General features: G+C 44.2%; 1 protein-coding gene across 3 annotated transcripts in view; it reads left to right on the top strand.

Moving 5' to 3' along the window:
• DYNC2H1 (dynein cytoplasmic 2 heavy chain 1) overlaps positions 1–19,093 on the top strand; it is a 1,560,829-nt gene that overhangs the window by 191,913 nt on the left and 1,349,823 nt on the right. For all 3 annotated transcript variants that reach the window (XM_086935265.1, XM_086935264.1, XM_086935263.1), the window contains exons 13-14: positions 3,533–3,628; positions 13,843–14,004. In XM_086935265.1, the coding sequence (XP_086791391.1) occupies positions 3,533–3,628; positions 13,843–14,004 (258 nt within the window). The remainder of the gene's footprint in view (positions 1–3,532; positions 3,629–13,842; positions 14,005–19,093) is intronic.

Below are 19,093 nucleotides of genomic sequence, written 5' to 3'. Positions count from 1 at the left end.
GGAGCCTATCTCTATGTAGGGTGTGCCCTTCTTTATAAGTGTGGAGGTCCCTCTCGGAAAAGGAATCGCACCGCAAAAGTAGGAGTGGGTTGTGGGGGTTTGTTTGTTTCCTGAAGCATGGCTATTTGTATATCATGCCTGTCCATTATGCAAGGAGATGTCGCTTTTTAGGCTGGTCTCCAAATCCCAAGATGTTCCATGTTAGAAGATTGAACCCATTTTGCTTTTGTTACAGGCCATTCACTCACATATTGCTAAACTGTGGTGCAGTAGCATTCGTCCTCTGATGTCGCCCCTGCTTGTATAATTCTGTACATTGAATCGCTCACCCATGTCCTCCGCATGTGTTGGGTCATTTGATCCCTCCCCCTCTCTCACATCGACTTCCCCAACTCGCCGTGTACCATCCCTCCCTCGCTCCCAGTTCCCCTAGGCCTCTCAACTAGCCCCAATGTTAATAAACAATCCTGTCGAACTTTGGACTGATTGCAGCAGCGTCCTAGGACTCTGAATGTAGAGTGCATAGGGGAATTTAGATTTAGAGCAAGAAAGAGGAGAGCTCTGCAGAGGTACCAGGCATTAGTAGAGAAGAAAGAAAGTAGGTAAGTAAGAAAAACAATATAGCCAACACAGTTATCAAGACCATATTTGGACAGAGAGAATTCCTGCTGGGAGTTCACAGCTAGGGGGTCAAGGCAGTTCCTCCCCGAGGTGGTACAGGTGCAGTACGGGGAGGTGTCCAGGACTTCAGCAATTGTGCACTACCAGTGCCTTTCGGTCATTGACGGCCTCTCTTGCCATGGGTGGATATTTTGAGGATTCATCATGTGTTTCTTCGTTCCCATTACTCGCATTCTGATGCGGGGGTGGCCGGCCTTCTGCTAATTGGCGAGTGCTCAGATCTGTTCGGGCTTATAGACAGCTTCTTGATGAACTCCATCGCCCGTTGTGGGGTCGCGCAGAAATGTTGCTTTCCCTGGTGCGTAATCCACAAGTGCGCAGGGTACAGTATCGCATACGTGATGTTTGCTTGTTACAGGGTTTTTTTGCCATCTGAAACTTTTTCCTAGCTTTTTGAGCTGCGACTGTGAAGTCTGGGTACAAAGCGATGCTGTGACCAGCGATTGTTGTTCCCTTTCTTTGCGTAGCGCAGTGTCACGATATTGATAGTTAAGTAATCGGGCCACTATAAATCTAGGAAGGACCCCGGGGGGCTGGTAGCCAGCGTATGATGCGCCCGCTCCACCACAAGCAGTAGTAGTGAGAACTAGTCCCCCCCCCACCCCCTGGAAGCTAGCGACCAGCATGAGCTCAACAAATTCCTCCATCTCTCCATCTTCCCAGTGTTGGAGGACTTGGCTACTCCCAGGATTCATATGTTGTTTCCTCTGGATCGGGCCTCTAATTCCTCATTCTTGGCTGCTATTATTTTCAGAAGGCATTTCATTTCTTTTGCTTGCTCGCTGTTCTGAGAGGTGGCATCTTCCTATTCCGAGATTCTGTGTTCTTCCTCCCATAGTCGTCCATCCTGCATCTCTAATTTTTGCGTGATGAAATCCATGCATATGCACATAGAATCCATTTTGGCTTCTATTGAGGAGAGGCTACGTTTTACTGTTATCAGCCAGACTTTCAAGTCTTCCTCTTCCACTGGCTGGTTAGTGTCTGCTCTTTCCACAGTTGAGTCCTGCTCAAGGCTTTGGTCTCTGCGTGATTTCCGCAGTTAAAACGTCAGTTTCGGCTGTTTTCCTTCGATTTTGCCCATTATAGTGTTTACTGTTTCTTTCCAGGGCCTTACATTGCTAGGATTCCTTCAGTGTTTGCTGCTGCCTGCGGGTGTCTGGCCCTCAGGTGAGTTTCCAGTGATAGGGTCTACAGGACCGTTCTGTTTTGTATCCTCTCTATTGGAGTACTGTGCTATTCTCCTATATTTTTCTTCGGCCCACCACCTTCAAGGATGGCCCCTACCCTCCAGCTATCTCAGGGATGGAAGTGGGGAGTCTCCATTCTCAACTGCGTGTATTCTGTGGGCCAGTGGCCTGTTCACTCTCGCTCTCTTGTGTTTGGGTCTTTTGCTGTCGCAGTGCGCTTTTATCCCTTAAGGGCATTAGTGTGTTGTACCAAAATGGCAGCCTTTCATTCATTCTCGGGACCAGACTCAGTGACGTGTCCATTTGGGCTTACTATGTGCCACCTCCGCCACTCGCATCTGTATCTCTAGTTAAGGGAGCAGGCAGGGGCAGGCGGGGGAGCACCTGAACGCGGCAGGGATGGCCCCCCGAGGCTGCCGACATCCCAGCTTCTTTTCCCGCTTCACTCAGCCTCTTTACTACTGCGTTAGTGCGATGGGGGTTTCCTGCCAATGTTCACTCCGCTCTGGTACGCGAGTGCCGGCCCGGCGCCGCCCGCATCTCTAGTCTGCACAGCTGAAAGGCGGCTTCTTCACTCCAGTCGTTGTTTGCATGGGCTCTGCCACTCGCTCGCAGCAAGTCTAGTAGCCTTCCCTTTCCCCCCGTAGGCCCTGTTCTTTAGCCGCCGTGTCTGGCGTGATACAGCTTCTTTTAGTGGGATCTCCCCATGCCCCGAGGGGTACTCTGTTGTTATCTCCCGGTTCCACTGACTTTTAGCATTCAGCTGAGGCTCCTAGTGCAGGATATTGGTTATTTGTATGTGCCGGACCGCAGGAGCTTCACAAGTACGCAGCCATCTTGCGAGCCCACCCTCTAGCGACCTCTTGATTCAAGAGCCGTACATGTTTTTTTAACTTTTTTTTCCCCTTAGAGTGTTATTGAGGACTCATCCATTGTTTTCTTCCCCAGTATGTCTCAGATGTTCATTTAAGCTAGTCTATCTCCGTAGGAGCATTTTTCAAGAACCCTGATACTCCCGGGGAAAGGTCCATTCAAACTCCTATTGTACAGTGCTAATGTTCTGTTTAGACAAAACTAGAGAAATAAGGAAGTCTTCTCAGTTGTTAGTTAACTGTGGTTCATTAAGATCATGTTATCCAGCCTCCAAGTAATCTACATCTAGCTTGAGTATCAGGAAACAGCCTCCAAGCAACCTACATCAAGTCTGATTATCAGGAATCCCAGGAAACCCTGGGCCCACTCAACCATGGGAAAAACGGTTACATCAATTTTGTTTGTAACTGTCTGGCAGTCACAGATTTGTAAACTATGATATGGAAGTCTGACGTAGTGGCATATTTTTCCATAAAAAGAACTAATATTCTCCATAAGTTTCCAGTACAAGGCGTGATGAGATAAGGAAGGTTACTGCCTTCTTAAATTGACAGATCCTGATGCTTTACATTGCAATACTACTGACTATCTGGCTGTATTTCCTTTCATTTCTAATATGCTTTTCATATTAGTTTATCTACAGCAAGTTGGGAAAATGCTGCAAATCTTATGATACAGAACTAGGGTTATAATTACAAGTAAGTAACTTTACTTACACTAAGCGTAATGTACATTGTCTAGCTTATTTTTTGTATTTCCTTTTATTGATTTTTCATTTTCTTTTATAGGTTGCACATTTTTACAATAATATTGATCAGCAAATGATTCAAAGTCAAAGACCAATGATGTTGAAGTCTGCTCTGGCATTTGAGCAGATCATTAAGGTAATTAGTTTTATGTTGTAAATATGTGATATAATTTGTGTTGCAGCAAGCTTTTACTGGGTAGTGTCTGTGTATTTAATTCTAATATGATTTGAGTTAGTTTACCTGCTGATTGCATACTTGTGCTTAGTCTTGTTTTTTAATGAACCAAAAATTCTTCTCTGCCCACAACATTCTGCCCTGACACAGAACAGATAAAAGTATGAAAAAAAGATTTTGCTTCCTAAATGGCCTTGAGTGAAAACTCGTCCACTGCATCCAGAGAAGACCCTAAAAGCATATCATGCAAAGAAGCCACAGCATCAAGCAATATCAGGGGCCGTATTACATTTGCGCACCCCCTGGGGCACTTTAATATACATGCAGAAGTGCAACATAGTGAATATTTCACTAATACTTTATCAGATCATAACCCAATCCTCTTAAGGATACAATGGTCCCATGTGCTTCCTAAAATACCGACGTGTCGCTTAAGCCGGAAGCACTGGACTATCAGGTTTTCCGCAAAGTGGTGGGCATGGGTATTGCTCAATATTTTTAGAGAATACTCGCACAGCATCATCCTCCTTTATAGAATGGGGTGCTATTAAAACAGCTGTGAGGGGACACTGCATTTCAAACATTATGGGAGTACGTAAGGTGCGGCTAAAAGATATACAATAATCAGATCAACGACTGCGGGAAGTAGAACAGGAACCCCCTGGGAGGACAGATAGGCAGAGCAACCTCCTAGAGGCAAAAGCAGCAATTGCTACTCAAGTGGAGCGACTGCTCTGCTTTGATTATAAGAAATATCTAATTCACGCCCACATAGAACGTGACTGATCTGGATCATTGATGACGTGGTTAGCTAACCCATCCAGATGGGGGACGATAATACTCGAACTTACTAGTCAAACTTGGGAGGTCTGCTATAACCAACAGGCTATTAATGATCAGTTCATAGCGTACTATATGGAGCTATATCAGAGTAAAGTGACTTTAAATGATGAAGACATCGGGGAGATTTGTAACCGTAGTAGACCTCCCAAAACTCGATAGAGCACAGGCGGATTTATTGAGATATCACCCTTGGGGAAATAAGGGGAGCGATAAAGCACATGGCTCAAAATCAGACACTTGGGGCAGATGGCTTGCCGATCGAGTTTTATCTGATCTATATTGATCTACTGGCTCCTAGATTAGTAAAACTTTATAACGATGCGAAATGAGCAGGGCAACTGCCTTCAACAACCTGCGAAGCAATCATCATCCCACTGTTGAAACCAGGGAAACCGCCTTGGGACAGGACTGCTTATCGCCTGTTATCTATGCTAACTACGGACTATAAGATACTGAGTCAGATCCTAGCTACCCGGCTCCTACCTCAAATGACACACCTAATACACAGAGATCAATCCGGATTCATCCAAACTAGGAACACAGCTAACAAAATAAGGCACCTACTTCAGATTTTGGAGGCCGACACCTATCTAAAAGAGACAGCCATAATTTTCGCGGTAGACATAGAAAAGGCATATGATAGCTTGGAATGGCCTTATTTGTTTCAGTTGTGTGCAATTTTGGCTTGGGGAATAATTTTGTGGCTTGGATAGCTTTGTTATACAAACATTCCACTGCCAGGGTGAAAACTGGCAGGTTGATCTTCGACACCTCCGCAGTGAGCCACGGCACAATACAGGGATGTCCATTGTCCCCCCTCTTGTTTGCCCTGGCCATGTAGCCGCTTGCGGCCCATGCCAGGAATGGACTGCGCTATCCTTGTCTTTGTGTGCATGGGCAAACTCATGACATTGTGCTCTAAGCTGATGACCTACTCATGTTTTTGGCCAATACTGATGATGCACTCACTGGTGCAATGCACTTACTCCACGATTTTGGAGCTGTTGCTGGGCTCAAGTTGAATTGGGCGAAATACTGCCTTTACCCCACAGCCGCAACCGATAATGGCCCCCACTATACTGACTGGGTGCAATGGGAATATCACTGCTTGACATACCTCGAGACCCGAATACACCATACACAAAGTGACTTACTAGAGGGTAATGTTGGTAGAGCCATTAGGGGAATGAAAGGCAACTTCAAGTTTTGGAGCACACTGCCTCTCTCTCTAGCCGGCCGAGTGGCCCTGCTCAAAATGGTGAGCCTCCTAGATTCTTATAATATTTTAGGGCCCTAATAATTGGAAACAACATTGAATTTTTTCTAATAAAAGATGCAAAGTCCCATGAGTGTATGGGAAAAGAGTTTAGAAGCTCATTATTTTCCCCAGCTATTCCCCACTGGAGAAGGTGGACGCTTTGATCAGCGAGATGTACAGATTGCAGCATCTTGAGTTTTTCATCAAACCATGGATCAGGGAGTCTGCTCTTGGAGAAAGCAGACCTCTCCTTGATAGGAGCAACAGTATTTGCCATTTACAGCAACCAGGGATTAACCACCAGAGAATCAGACTTCATACAAAGTAACTTTTTGGGTTCTTGGATTTCTCCTCTGGGGCAAGGTGAGAGGTTGTAGCCAGGATAGGCTTCACAAGGATCAGTACTTAAGACAGGTTCTGCTGCAGCTGAAATGTTTGGTTGAAAAGCTCCAAAGGACACAAAGCGGCAATCTGTAGCAATCTAGGGTGTGTCTTTCTCTGGAAACTTTGTTGCCTGTCCTGGTCCTCCAAAAGCCAGAATATTGACTGTGTACCAATCCCAATATTTTGTGATGTTGGGTAAGTTGCTCTTGATCTCTCCTAGAGTTCCCAGGTGCTTGGGCAGGCTACCAGGTTTCTTGTCTCTCGCCAGCCTGAGCTACCTGGGTATAAGTGGAGATCGGTAGTTCTTCCATCTTTGTTTTTCAGAAGGTTAGAAAGAATACTGCTAACACTAATTTATTGAGATGTTTCTTCCCGGTTCAAGAATGTTTCACAGGTGATAGATCCGGAACTGGATCATACTAACCCGGTCCCCACTCCTAGGGCCGAAACAACACTGAAGAGATTTGTGTAGACTCTTGACGTTACAGAAAAATGGCATCAATGCCAATCCTTAACCCGAGCATACTCCTACTACTGTGGTGCACACAAGGTATTTTCTAGACTGGGTTATATCCTAGCCTCAGCAGGTGAGATGGAGGGAGTGGAGCAGACGGACTACCTCGCTCGGGTGCTTTCAGTCCACTCACTTTTGTGGCTTACTATTGGAAAATTTACCCATAGTCTGGGAGAAGGGTGGAGATTAAATGCCTTAGATTTACAAGATGAGAAAGTTGCCCATGAGATTTGAGTGGACTCTGAGTTGTACTTTAAAGAAAACAAAGACTCTGTATCCTCCGCAGTCATGTTATGGGAAGGCTACAAAGCGGTGTTAAGAGACAGGGCGCAAAATATAATAGCACATGAAAATCAGAAGGAAACCAGAGATATTGAAGAGATGGAGAAATGCCTACTGTCGCAGGAATCTCATCCTGGGGCAACTACCGACCCCTCCAAGTTGCGCTTTATATCAATACTTTGCAGAGAATACCAAACAATGGCATGTTACAAGTCTAACGCCGTACTCCTGGTGACTCTCTTTTGCTTATACGAATCAGGTGATAAAGCCGGAAGACTACTGGTATGGTTAGGTAGGAAAGAAACAGAGGCGAGATGGGTGACGGTTATAAAGGGAGCTAACAACACCAGCCCAAGACGGACTGTGGTTCATATTGTCCGATTTCTCTGTTAAAATATTGAAACAAATTGTTTTGCTTCGATCCTGGCCACTAGGCTCCTGAAAGTCATCACTCAGAGGTAGATAATCAAATGGGTTTCAAGTGATGCGGTATGCGTTGGCGCCTACCTGTGTGTACGTAGTGTATGTGGAGGATAGCAGTGCGAAACGGTGCCACAGGCAGGGGGATGACCCTAAATCCCCAAAGTAGACACAAGCCTTAGAACAATTTATACAGGTGGCCTGTGCACATGTGATAAATAGAAGCAGAGCAAATACTGCAAATCCATAACACAGATATGTAAAAACACAACAACCACAGTAATCCAATGTTGCATTTTGTTCTATATTTAATTCCGATCAGGTGCCCAGCCAACACGTGTTTCGTCAGGGTAATGGACCCACGACTTTTTCAGGGAACGCATTTGTCGCTGTTCTCTGACCATTTCTATGACAGGTTTTGGTAAAGTATGGGTTCGGGCCTGAATTCTGGACTTTGATTGATTTACTTCACAAAGACCAAGTGGCCTGAGTAAAAGAGAATAGCGGGGTATCAACAGAATTTCCCATTGAAAAAGGCACAAGACAAGGATGCTTCCTGTCAACATTGTTATTCGCTCTGGTGCTGGAACCTTTAGCATGCATTATCCGCACACAACCTGGCCTCTCTGTCTTTAGGGATTGGGCCGAGATTGTTGATGAGGAAGGAATATCCCACTATGCGGATTACATATTACTAAATGTCACTTATCCAGTAATGACACTCCCAGAATTCTTCCACATCTTTGAGAAATATGGGGCACACATAGAATACAGGATTAACTATGACAAATCTAGACTATACCCTGCTGGTGGTTTTCTTGACTCCTGTGATGTCCCAGGGCAACTGAGAGTAGCCAGGGAGGGATTTAGATATTTGGGCATATATGTCACTGCAGACAAAGAAGTAGACATGGCTCCTATCAGACTTTCAAAAATATGTGGATCACTGGAAAACACTACCACTGACACTCCTGGGTAAAGCCACACTTTATAAAATGATAACGTTACCGAAACTTCTCTATGTGTTACAAAACACCTATCATAAACTTCCTGAAGAAATTGTAGTTAAAATTGAGGGGGTAATCCAGACGTTTCTTTGGGATAGTGGCCATCCTAGAGTAGCACTGCACACCCTATCTCAAAACCAATATAATGGGGTCATCACCCTCCCAGATATTAAAGCCTATTACTGGGCAGCCCATCTAATCGCAATTAACAACTGGGGGCACATGCCAGGAGACCACCCCACGTACACCCTAGAATGGGCCCGGTTTACATCATACTCCTATCTACATTATTTATATGGTGAGAAAGGGACTAAGAATGTATTACTTGCCACACCAGTAGCTATAGAAGCTTGGCTGGGAGTGGAAAGATTAATGAAATGTAACACTAGAGTCACCAGATAAACCCCCATATGGTAGGGGGCTCACATAAAGCAATTTAGAAAGCTGCCGGAGTTTAAAACTTGGGACATTTTAGAGATCCCTAAACTCGAGGACATTATTGAAAGTAGAGGCCTTATTTCTTTCAGCTCGCTTCAAAGAGACTACGAACTCAGTCAGACACAATACTATAAATATATGCAAGTGTCACATGCATGGCAGGCAGAGAAACTAGACATAGAAAACATACCAGAATATGCACCATTGGAAGGGAGGTTTCTCATGGCAGAAATTGCAAACAAGGCAATATCCTGGACGTATAAAAGACTTATCAACAATAGGCAGGACACTCTGGGGAAACTGCGGGCCAGATGGGAACAAGAGGTGGGAGACTTAGAGGACCTATATTGGGTGGTCGCCCTAATGCATCCCAGGGAAGTTGCTATAAATCACAACTTAGACTGATACAATTTAAGGTTCTTAATAGAGTTTACTTTGACAGGGCCCGTCTTCATCAATTTGGAAGAGCTGCCACGGCCACTTCCTTCGATATGGGGCAGAGGAAGGGTCATATATACACATCTTTGGAAGTGTCCCCAAATTCAATGATATTGCCAGTAGATATTGACAGAGATCAGGGAGGTGCTGGAAGCGACGATACCTCTATGCCCCAAATATATACTACTGGGAATTCTCCACTGAGGTAGCTGTCCCCAGAACAAAACTCCTATTGGCCAATCTAGGTCTTATTGTGGCAAAACGAGATGTGGCCAAACATTTGGGGGATACCGGGACCCCTTCATTGCAGGTGTGGAACAAGGTGATGGATACGTACATGTCTGCCGAAAAAGTCACATACAGCGCCAGAGGACATCCGAAGAAATGTAATTAAATTAGGGCTCCCTGGCTCGGTCATTATAATATCACTTTAGGAAATGACACAAGAGATCCTGTCCTATCCAACCCCTGAACAATGGGGCAAAGGGTATGATGTCTTACGGTCTTGTCAATACTATCACAATATATTCAGATGCTTGCGCATATGTGTGGATGTCCAAATGATAATTTGTAATGCTGCTTCCCGGTGCTGTTGGATTTTATTGTTATTTTTAATGCTTTTTTATTCAAGAAACTAATAATAAAAATATATATGTGGTCTTACATGCACATATCATACTCCGGTGCTTTCCCAAACTAGTGTATCACCTTCGAATGAGTGTCTAACTCACCCACTCCTAAATGACACTAACCTCTTAGCATTACCATACAGCTATTTTATATTTAGTTTACTTTTCTACCTCTACTTTTGTCCCCTACTCTATTTCTTTTTTATATGATGTGCGTGATTTTGTTCTATGCTAATCTATTGTAAAACTGTTAGTGGAAAGTTATTTGTAGCAAGCTATATCTAGCAATGCTATGATAAATAGTATCTACACCTGTGACATTTGCAAATTCTCCTTTGTTAATCTGGTCTTTGCTTTTAAATAATAAAGAAACGTTTGAAATAAAAAAATATATATATTCTACAGTGTTGGTAGTGATCCGGTGTGCTAACCAGTGCCTGGAGCCCAATCAGGTCACAGGCATAATCTCTTTAAAAAATCCATAACTCTCAACCCTCTTTTTCAGCAACAAAATTGTAACTCTTCACAGATGCCTCAGGTCAGGTTGGGAGAAGTCAGGCTCTCCTCTCTGGAGCTCCAAAATTCAGCTCAATGGAAATTAGCAACCTCCTTCTGATATGGGAACCGCTCCACCTCTTGCTGTGGGCAGACACAGATACATGAGAAACTCCTCTGATTGAAAAGTTTCTGTCATGTGGGTCTACTCTGGGATCTTTATGTGAATAGTAAATCTGTTGATGTCTTCTTGTAGTGCTGTCTGTTTCTGTACCTTCCCCAAATGGATTATCCCAGCTAAATGGTCACTGTTTGCCCAATAACAGGCTTCCTTGCTTTAGAAATGGCTATATTATTTCCTGTCTCTACAACGGTGTAGAGCCTAATTGGAATGTTGATTACAGCCACTTGAATAAGGCAGATCAGCAGACCTAGTTTGATTTTGTTTGGCTTTAGGTAGCAATAATTATACTTTCTAAAAGATCATTTTTCACTACAGATAGGAAAAATCTACTTTGATCACTAGGTAAGATAGGTAGGTTTTTGATAAATGATGAAAAATAACTTTTAAGCAAGGTTATACCATTTTCCCATTCCGGAATTGCAAAATAGACTTAGGCCTTCCCACAGGAAAATCAACTTGGCCTTCACTGTAATAAACATGTTTTTGGTAATTCTTTGGTATAGGAACATACTATTCTCTAATGTCTAGCATGTTTACCTTTTAACTAACCCTATGGGTTTTCATGATAAATTTAAGAGTTACTTAACCAGTGTATTAAAAAAGTGTTTCTATGTGAGAAAGCACCTTTTTCTGCCATGTGTTACTGTGTTGGTTTAAAACTGCAGCCAGCCGTTGTAAATGTGGTGTGACATTTGCCATTCTTGCCACTTGTGCATTTCCTATGCCAGTTTACCATAGCTTTACAGAATAGTCAAATAGCCAATTGTGTAGCTATTTGAATTTATACCAGTGTTGTTATCAGTGATGCAATTTCAGATGCGATTAACGATGTTTTGAATGCAGTCATTGAACATGTCATGGGTGATGTAATATCTGAGGGCTCGATTAGTGCATGGCGAGTGCGTGAGTTATAGTGACTTTAGGGCATGAGTTGTAGTTACTTGAGCTAACTTTAGCTGATGAACTTCAGTGGTTTTGTAAAATGGTATGTTTTAACTGATATTGTCACCTAACTATAACGTCGCTTCAACAATTTTTTTTAATGTAAGGTAAGTCAATATTGAAATTCCTATTTGTACCGTCACTTTAAATTCATTTTTTTAAGTGAGTTACTATATTTTAAAGTAAAGTAGGATGTCTTCAGCTGTGTGTGGCAAAGGGTTGAGCTTAAGGTCTGGTCTGATCCCAGTGGGTGCCCAACCCCCCTGCTTCACATGGCTTTTGTTTGTTTTTTAACTAAAAGTGTGATCTCTTGTGGGTGACCAATCCCAACTCTGTGCGGGGCCTGGGGTTGGACGTAGGGCCTGGCCAGTGGCCAGGACCTGCGCCCAGCCGTGCACATTGTGGGGTTAGATGCAGGGCCTGAATCCCCCACAACCCCTTCTTTTTTTATTTAGTAGTGCTAGTGATCCACCGTGATTATGCAGGGACCTGCACTGAGTGTTGCGGTGGATCCGCAGATCCCTGAGAAAAGGGAACAAAAAAGTTTTTCATTTTGACCACAAAGCCCAGGGCATCAGAGTACCCCTACCCTGCCCCATTATATCTTTTTTATTTTATTTTTGTAGGACTCAGGGACTGAGTCTCTGAGTCCTAAGATGGCAGCCGCAACTTTCCTTTAGGTTTCCGCCACCCGGTCACAACACAAGGTTGAGCATGCGGATACGTGGAACCACCTTGGTTGGTCGTGGTCAACCAATCACAGCGCAACTATATGTACATACATTTTTAACCTTAATTTCTCAAAACCTACTGAACTGAATTACACTAAATCACAAAAAGGTCTCTAGCTTTCTGTCAAATGTGATGTAATTGCGTTCAGCTGTTTTGTCTGTAGCTGTGTCTAGTTTTCCTATGGAGAATTACATGGGAAATACTTATCCCCCCCCCCCCCCCCCCCCCCCCTTGATTTTTGCTTCCGCTTGGCCGATCATGCTTAAACTTTCCAGGAAGGAGCTGAGGTTGATGAGACTCTATTTGGAATGGTTTTGTGCAGATTCGCGAAATGGAGCCCAAGCTATTAGTGAAAAAAAAATGCTTTTCATATATAAATTTTAGCTGCTAAATATATTCAGTGAAAAAACAAAACAAAGTTTTGTTATAGTTAAATGAACATTCAGTTAAAACATAACGTTTTAAACTAACAAAACTACTGAAATTCAGCAGTTCTAGTTATCTCAAGTAACTATAACTCATATCCTAATAAAGCTAGAAATCACACCCTCTCCTTGCACTTTGTGATTAGCAAATATGTAATTTCAGATGTCATTATCAATGCAATCACCGACCATATCATGAGTGATGTAATATGTGAGAGTACAAACAGTGCATGGCTGCATAGAGGGCCACGGGGAGAATGCCCAAGGCCCCTGTAGCTCTGCTGGCTCCCCTGCCAGCACCCATTCTCAAGGGCCTCCTCCTCTGTTCTCTGCCTTCCAGATCGCGGGCAGGAAGATAGATCTCTGCTCTTCCACCCCGATCCCCTCAACCCCCCCTCCCCCAGCAGGATCTTTTCCGCTCCCTCCAGCCAGAGCAATGAAATCTTCCCTGCCCGCACTACGGGCAGGGAAGTCCCAGAGGTTAAGGTCCTCTGGACACTAATTGCAGGTAGGCACAGAACATGCTGTTCCCACTGCCACATTATGGCTTAGGGAGGGAGAGGCCACAAACCACCCCCTCCCTCCCTCGCAGTACTCCTGCAGGACCATAAATTAAAAGAAAACATTTTTTAGCAATCTGATTGGTAGAGTGTGCTTTTTTTCCCAATTAGCTGCTTTAGTGCTGTGAGATCGCCGAGTTGCTAAATCCTGAAGTTAAAAAAATTAAAAACCATAAGCCGGGGGGCATAGGGTAACCTCACACCCTGGTCCCGTGAAGGGGGGTCCAATAGCCCACCCATCCTGCCTTGGTCAGTCAAGCAAGGCCCCTCCCGATCAATCCCTTCAAGGTACTGCCAAATTCTTGCGGGACTCCGCACAGCCTTTCCATGTGGTCCATCAGAAGTACTGAGAAAAAATAAAATAAAAATTAGGTGTAAGTGTCTGTGACATGTTATGCGACAGTGGGGATTTGGCCAGCAGTGGGGCATTGGCCGCCCATGGGGAGTTCGGCACAGGTCATTGCTGTTGCACGTCCAAAGACCGTGCGAGGTGGGGGGCTGGGTGCAGACCCTGCAGGCAGCACCATGTCGCCATGCACAGTGGGTCGAGGGGCACCCATGGGATGTTGGGTGCAGGGCTTTTTAACTAGATTGTGTTGATTATTGTGATGTTCTTCCTTGCAGAATTCAAAAGCTAACTCTGGAGAATCTGGACATAAAATTCAGATCACTTGGGATAATCCAAAAGAATTGGAGTCTTACATCCAGAAACTTCAAAGTGCTGCTGAACGACTTGCAACTGAAAATAGAAAGTTGCGAAAATGGCACATAACCTTCTGTGAAAAGGTACATTGTATTGTGGTATTCCTAAATGAAGCATTTGCAGTCTAACTATCCAAGTGCTGTTCAATATAGTCATAGTTATAGATGCATATTTATGAATATGAAAGTCTTTTCTTATGGGAGATTGCGAACACATTGTATACAGTTTGATTTCTGAATAGAAATGTTTGTACTTGGAAAAAAAGAACATGTGCTGTGCGATCCTCATCATGGGGCTAGCGTTGGCTCATAACTTCACACTGATGAGTTACCATGCTTCCAGTCCTAGGGTTTCTGTTTGCAAACTAATCTGTTACTTCTAGTCCTACTGGTTACATTCTGAACCAAGACTAAAATGCCTACAGTACATTGGTCTGTTAAAGGAAAGAGTTGGTTCATAATGCATAAGGAAGGAGGTAGGGCCCAGCGCTGGTAGCGTAACAAGCTGACTTTGTCTTGGTCAGTCATCGCTAGGAAAGGACGCAGTGGCAGAAGTTTATCTGGTGGCACCAGTGGGGCCAGAAGGCGCACCAGAGAGAGCCAGAATGAACTTAATGGTCTGCAGCAAGACATCCTTGAAGGCGACACCTTTTGGTCCTCTGTCAGCGCTGGCTACGATTCTGGAAATGTCTGCTCCATATCCATCACCAGCTCCTGCCACGGATCCAGGGCCATCTTCAGCAAGAGTCTGCCCACTCTCAAGGTAGATTACCATATCAGATGCTGAGAATGATGACGGCTCCCCTCTAGTCCCTTTCACCCTACAACACTGTGTCTAGAGGATGGGGTTATTTTTGGGTCAGATTTGGGTGCTGTTCAAACCATACAACACGTCACATGGAGGAGGCAGATAATTTGCTTCCGCCTCATTATGTAGATGCTGGCCTATATCTCAATGTGCAAAACGCCAGCGGCTTGGATATCTCTTCAGAGTATGCCCGGGATTTACCTTTAATCTCACAAATTGAGGATAGTGCCTCCTTTGCAGTAGTAGTGTCCAGGGTGGCGGTATTTCTGAAATTACAGCTTCCCTTAGAAGAGACTAAGCTAACCTTCTCACAGAAACTTTTTACCAAAAAACTCGGAGTCTTTGATGCCTTTCAACAATGCTAAGGCAGAAAACCCGCTTCCTGCTATTTGGTCAAAACTATTTTCAGGTCTGGCTGCTAGTCACCCCATTACCGGGCATCACTGGATAGTGCAGCGGATTGAAAATGTCTGATGCAATATTCAGCACTGGAAAGCCTTCTTGTACAGACCTTCAAGAGTCTGGTAAACTCATGTTTTCCTCCTTCTCCAACAGATAGAGAATCAAAAAGAATAAACGTTATGGACAACAAAAGTATTTTCTTCTGCCAGTTTGGTAGCACACTTCTTGAATGCAGTTTGTCTTTTGGGCTGTTAAACGCACTCCTTTTGTGATATGGCATGCAAGGTAGTGCCGGCTTTGCCAGAGGATAGATGCAACGTCTTCACTCAGACAATACATGATGGTCAGGATACTGCAAAGTATGCTCTACATTCTGGACTGAACGTAATGGACTTTTACGCCTGTGTTATTGGCACTGTATCATAATTGAACCACTTGCCCTGCTGCATTCCTCTGGATTCTCAGGTGGACTCCAGCCTTCTTATTGGTGGATCCAACCCGAATTTTGGAAAAATGTCCCCAGAGAGCACATCAAAAACTAAAGAGGGGATGTGATAATGGGGTCAACAATGTTCTTGCCAATCCTAATAACCCTATAAGGAAGTGTGTGGTATTCTTCAGGAACTAAACCTTATCACTGTGAGTAAAGTATGTGTGAAAAGAACCAAGAAAAAAATGCACATACCTTCAATGTTAAAACTCTAGTCCAAAGTCCTTGTGGCTTTGACCATCATTGTCAGCATCCACAAAAATAGGGTACGCTGGCCCCAACTCGCCAACCATAGGCCGACCAGAGGAAAGCTTCCAAAAATTCAATGCCGGTAGAGACAGTCCGTCAAAAGCGAGGAGCCACCGCGAGTCGTTTTTTATTTCCATTCACGTTCTACTCATTTACATTCTGTCAAACATCATACAGCTCACATTGGTGTAACCACTGATGCACCATGCGCAAGTGCTCCTCCCCATTTCTGGTAGAGTTTTAGCCCTCACCACTATCATTCGTGTTTGTGGTATGAGGTGGAACCCGAAGAAGAAGCATGCCACCCAAGGGTAGATGAGGGCATCTGTCCTTAAAACACAAATATTTTTGTTTGCTAATCTTCCTATTCATTCAAAGAGTCTTACACTTTGAAAGCATAAATAATTAGCCAGCTGCTTCATGTAGACCCCTATGCTAATTTGATGTTGCAATTATGACTACAAGTTCAGCATTCATAACCAAATCAGAGCTAGCCCAAGGAAAGCTACAAAAATATACCTATCTATTATTCAAAAGCATCTTCAGGCATATCATTATTTGCATATGTCACCCAAATAATTTGCAGCACGCCAATTCATGTTACTTCCCCCATACCTTACTTCACTGCTGTGCTTGCAGTCGTATTACCATCTTTCAGCAGGTCCCCCTCAGCTTCTTGTCCGTGCGTCATACTCCTCGATTTTCTTGCTTCTTTTTATAGCTTTGCTTCCAGTAATTCCCTTTGGAGAGAGAAGGGGCACTCCTGCGATGCATATTTGTTGCCACATCTGCTTGCAAACAATGCTCTCTTGCAGAAGTGCATGGAAGGCAGTGATGTATCAACTTTACGTCTTTCTAAGCCTATTCTGTATAAAGTGAGATGGTCCTGTAGTTGCAAGCACTGCAGACAGCCTGGAGAGAAGGAAAATTCCTTCTCTGTCTTGTAACATGGCTAATGACAACTTACAGCTTCGAAGAGAATGTCTAAAAATAAGCATTGACATAGACAGAAGGTCTCGCTTTTGGGACCTTATAAGTATTTAGTTATGCAGCACAATATCCTTGGTTCAAAAACATCAACTGTTGCATGGCTAAAAACTTATAAGGTCCCAAAGGCGAGACCTATTGGCTATGCTAATGCCTGTTTATCTTGGCTGCAAAACCGTGCTAATAACTTGATGAACCAGAGTAGGCACAAGTCTATGAGACAAGGTGCCCGAGTGTGAGGGTGCACAAAAAGAAAAAGAAACAAGAAGAAATGTTTCCACATTAGTACAAAGAACCATAAAAAACGAAGTGATCAGGGAAACCGAGACAGGGGTGTGTAACAAAAACCCAGGCTCACTATTGATGCGAGGCAGATAAGAAGATAAAGAGTCTTAGAGTTGTATTACCGGTGTGAATGGGTTCTAAAAGAAAGAGGCGGAGGAAAAGATGCTGCTGCGAATGGCGGGTCCCTAATGAAATATTCCAAGGAACATCCGGTGTTTACAGTAAGCGTTCCCAGGCGCAGAGGTGCCAACAGAATTCCTAAGAAGAGCAAATGAGAGCTGTGAGTCCCATTCCGGCACATAGCAAGTAGCGGTATGACGGTTCAGGGTCTAGAATACTGCAAACTATGGGGAAAACAGCAAAGAGCTGCGCGGGGAGAAACCTACCATTGGGTGATTAAAGGTTCCAAGCTAGATGTTCGTGCCAAGAGGCAGCTCGTCTCGTCGAGGGGGCTACAGAACCAATGAGGGTGCAAGCAGGAAGCTCTGTTAGCTGAAATGGACATGAACACAAATTAAGTAGAGCACTAAAGAGGGAAGCCGCAGTCGGAACAAAGCAAGCTAGCAAGCAGGTAGGATATCGCGGCCGGGCGGTGAAGGTCTTACCAATCGTTCAGGTAGGCAGCATGATGGCCAAAGCGATGCAAGGACTCCTGAGATAAGGGGAGCAGAGGGAGGGTCAGCTAATTTAAACTCGCCGGTCTGGCGAAAGCTGCAAATCGGCAAAGAATGCCAGATGCCTCTGACACGAAAGTAGGTCAGGTGATGGCAAGGTCAAATGGAATCAAAGCTTGCCGGAAAAAAAGGGAGAACGAAAAAAGAGAAAAAGCTCCTCCCCCCATGATCGCAACCCTGGTGTGCAAAGATAGACAAAAGGCCTGCTGCCAAGGGAATAAAGGGCAGAGGAGATATACGTTGGGGTATCGAATCGTCCTTAGAGAACAGAGTAATTAATTAAGAGACACCACAGGAAAAATACAAAGAGGGGGGATGTTGGATGAAATATCCAAAGGTATGTAAACAGTTGGCCTTCCAAGAGAGCAAAATAAGGCAAGCGATAGGTGCGCCATCTCAAGGTGAAACAAGCACGCGCCTCGCGCAGCAGCAGGGGGAGGGAGCCTGCGCGATTCCCTTGTGGGAGCGAGCAGCTAGGCGTGATAATTGATAACATATGGCGCCACTGCTCGCTTCCGCAGGGAATCACCAAACGTGCACGCGTTGCCATTGAAAGCAATGCAACGTGTGCACGTTTTTGCCCTCAAAACCGACTCGATGGCTAAAGGTCTTTTTCCTAAGCAGCGCATGCGCGCTGCATAGGTGAGACCTAATAATACGGCGACGCGTACACATACCTCTCGTTTTCTTTCTCTCTCCTTCTCTCTTCCTTTTTCAGTCTCTCTCTCTCTCTCTGTCTCTATTTGTCTCTCTCTCGCTCTCTCAAACGTAAGTGCTTCTCATGTTGGCATATATTCAGGCCGGCTTTGTGTGTAACATGTACATATTACCCGAAAATTCCTGCCACACATGACTAACAGTTTTTTTGTGAGAGCTTGTTTTATCCTGCCTGCACACATGAGGTATTTACTTGTTTATGTGATGCAGAACATATTTTTAATGTAATAGCTCAGATGCAGACTTTACTATAAGAGTAAATACCTCTCAGACAAGCTTGAAAACTCAGCTCATACACTATACATGGTGCTTGTGTAAATGATAAAAGGAAGTAGCACATTATCTTATCCTTTTAGTTGAATTCACTACACAGCTTCTTCAAAAGTAATGGGCTGGTGTCTGAAGCCTTTTCAGTGGCCATCATGTGTTTACATGAGATACAGTTGAGGGTGGTTAGGGCAAAATCAAAGTGTCCTGAAATAGGAGCAAGTTTCTCTTTTGTGAAGCTGACATATTCCTCATTATGAGTGGCCCGCTAAAATCCTTAAAAATTCCCACACC

Source organism: Lissotriton vulgaris, chromosome 8, assembly GCF_964263255.1.
Source record: "Lissotriton vulgaris chromosome 8, aLisVul1.2, whole genome shotgun sequence".
In the NCBI taxonomy this organism is placed as follows: Eukaryota; Metazoa; Chordata; class Amphibia; order Caudata; family Salamandridae; genus Lissotriton; species Lissotriton vulgaris.
This window is presented reverse-complemented; position numbering and strand designations above follow the sequence as displayed.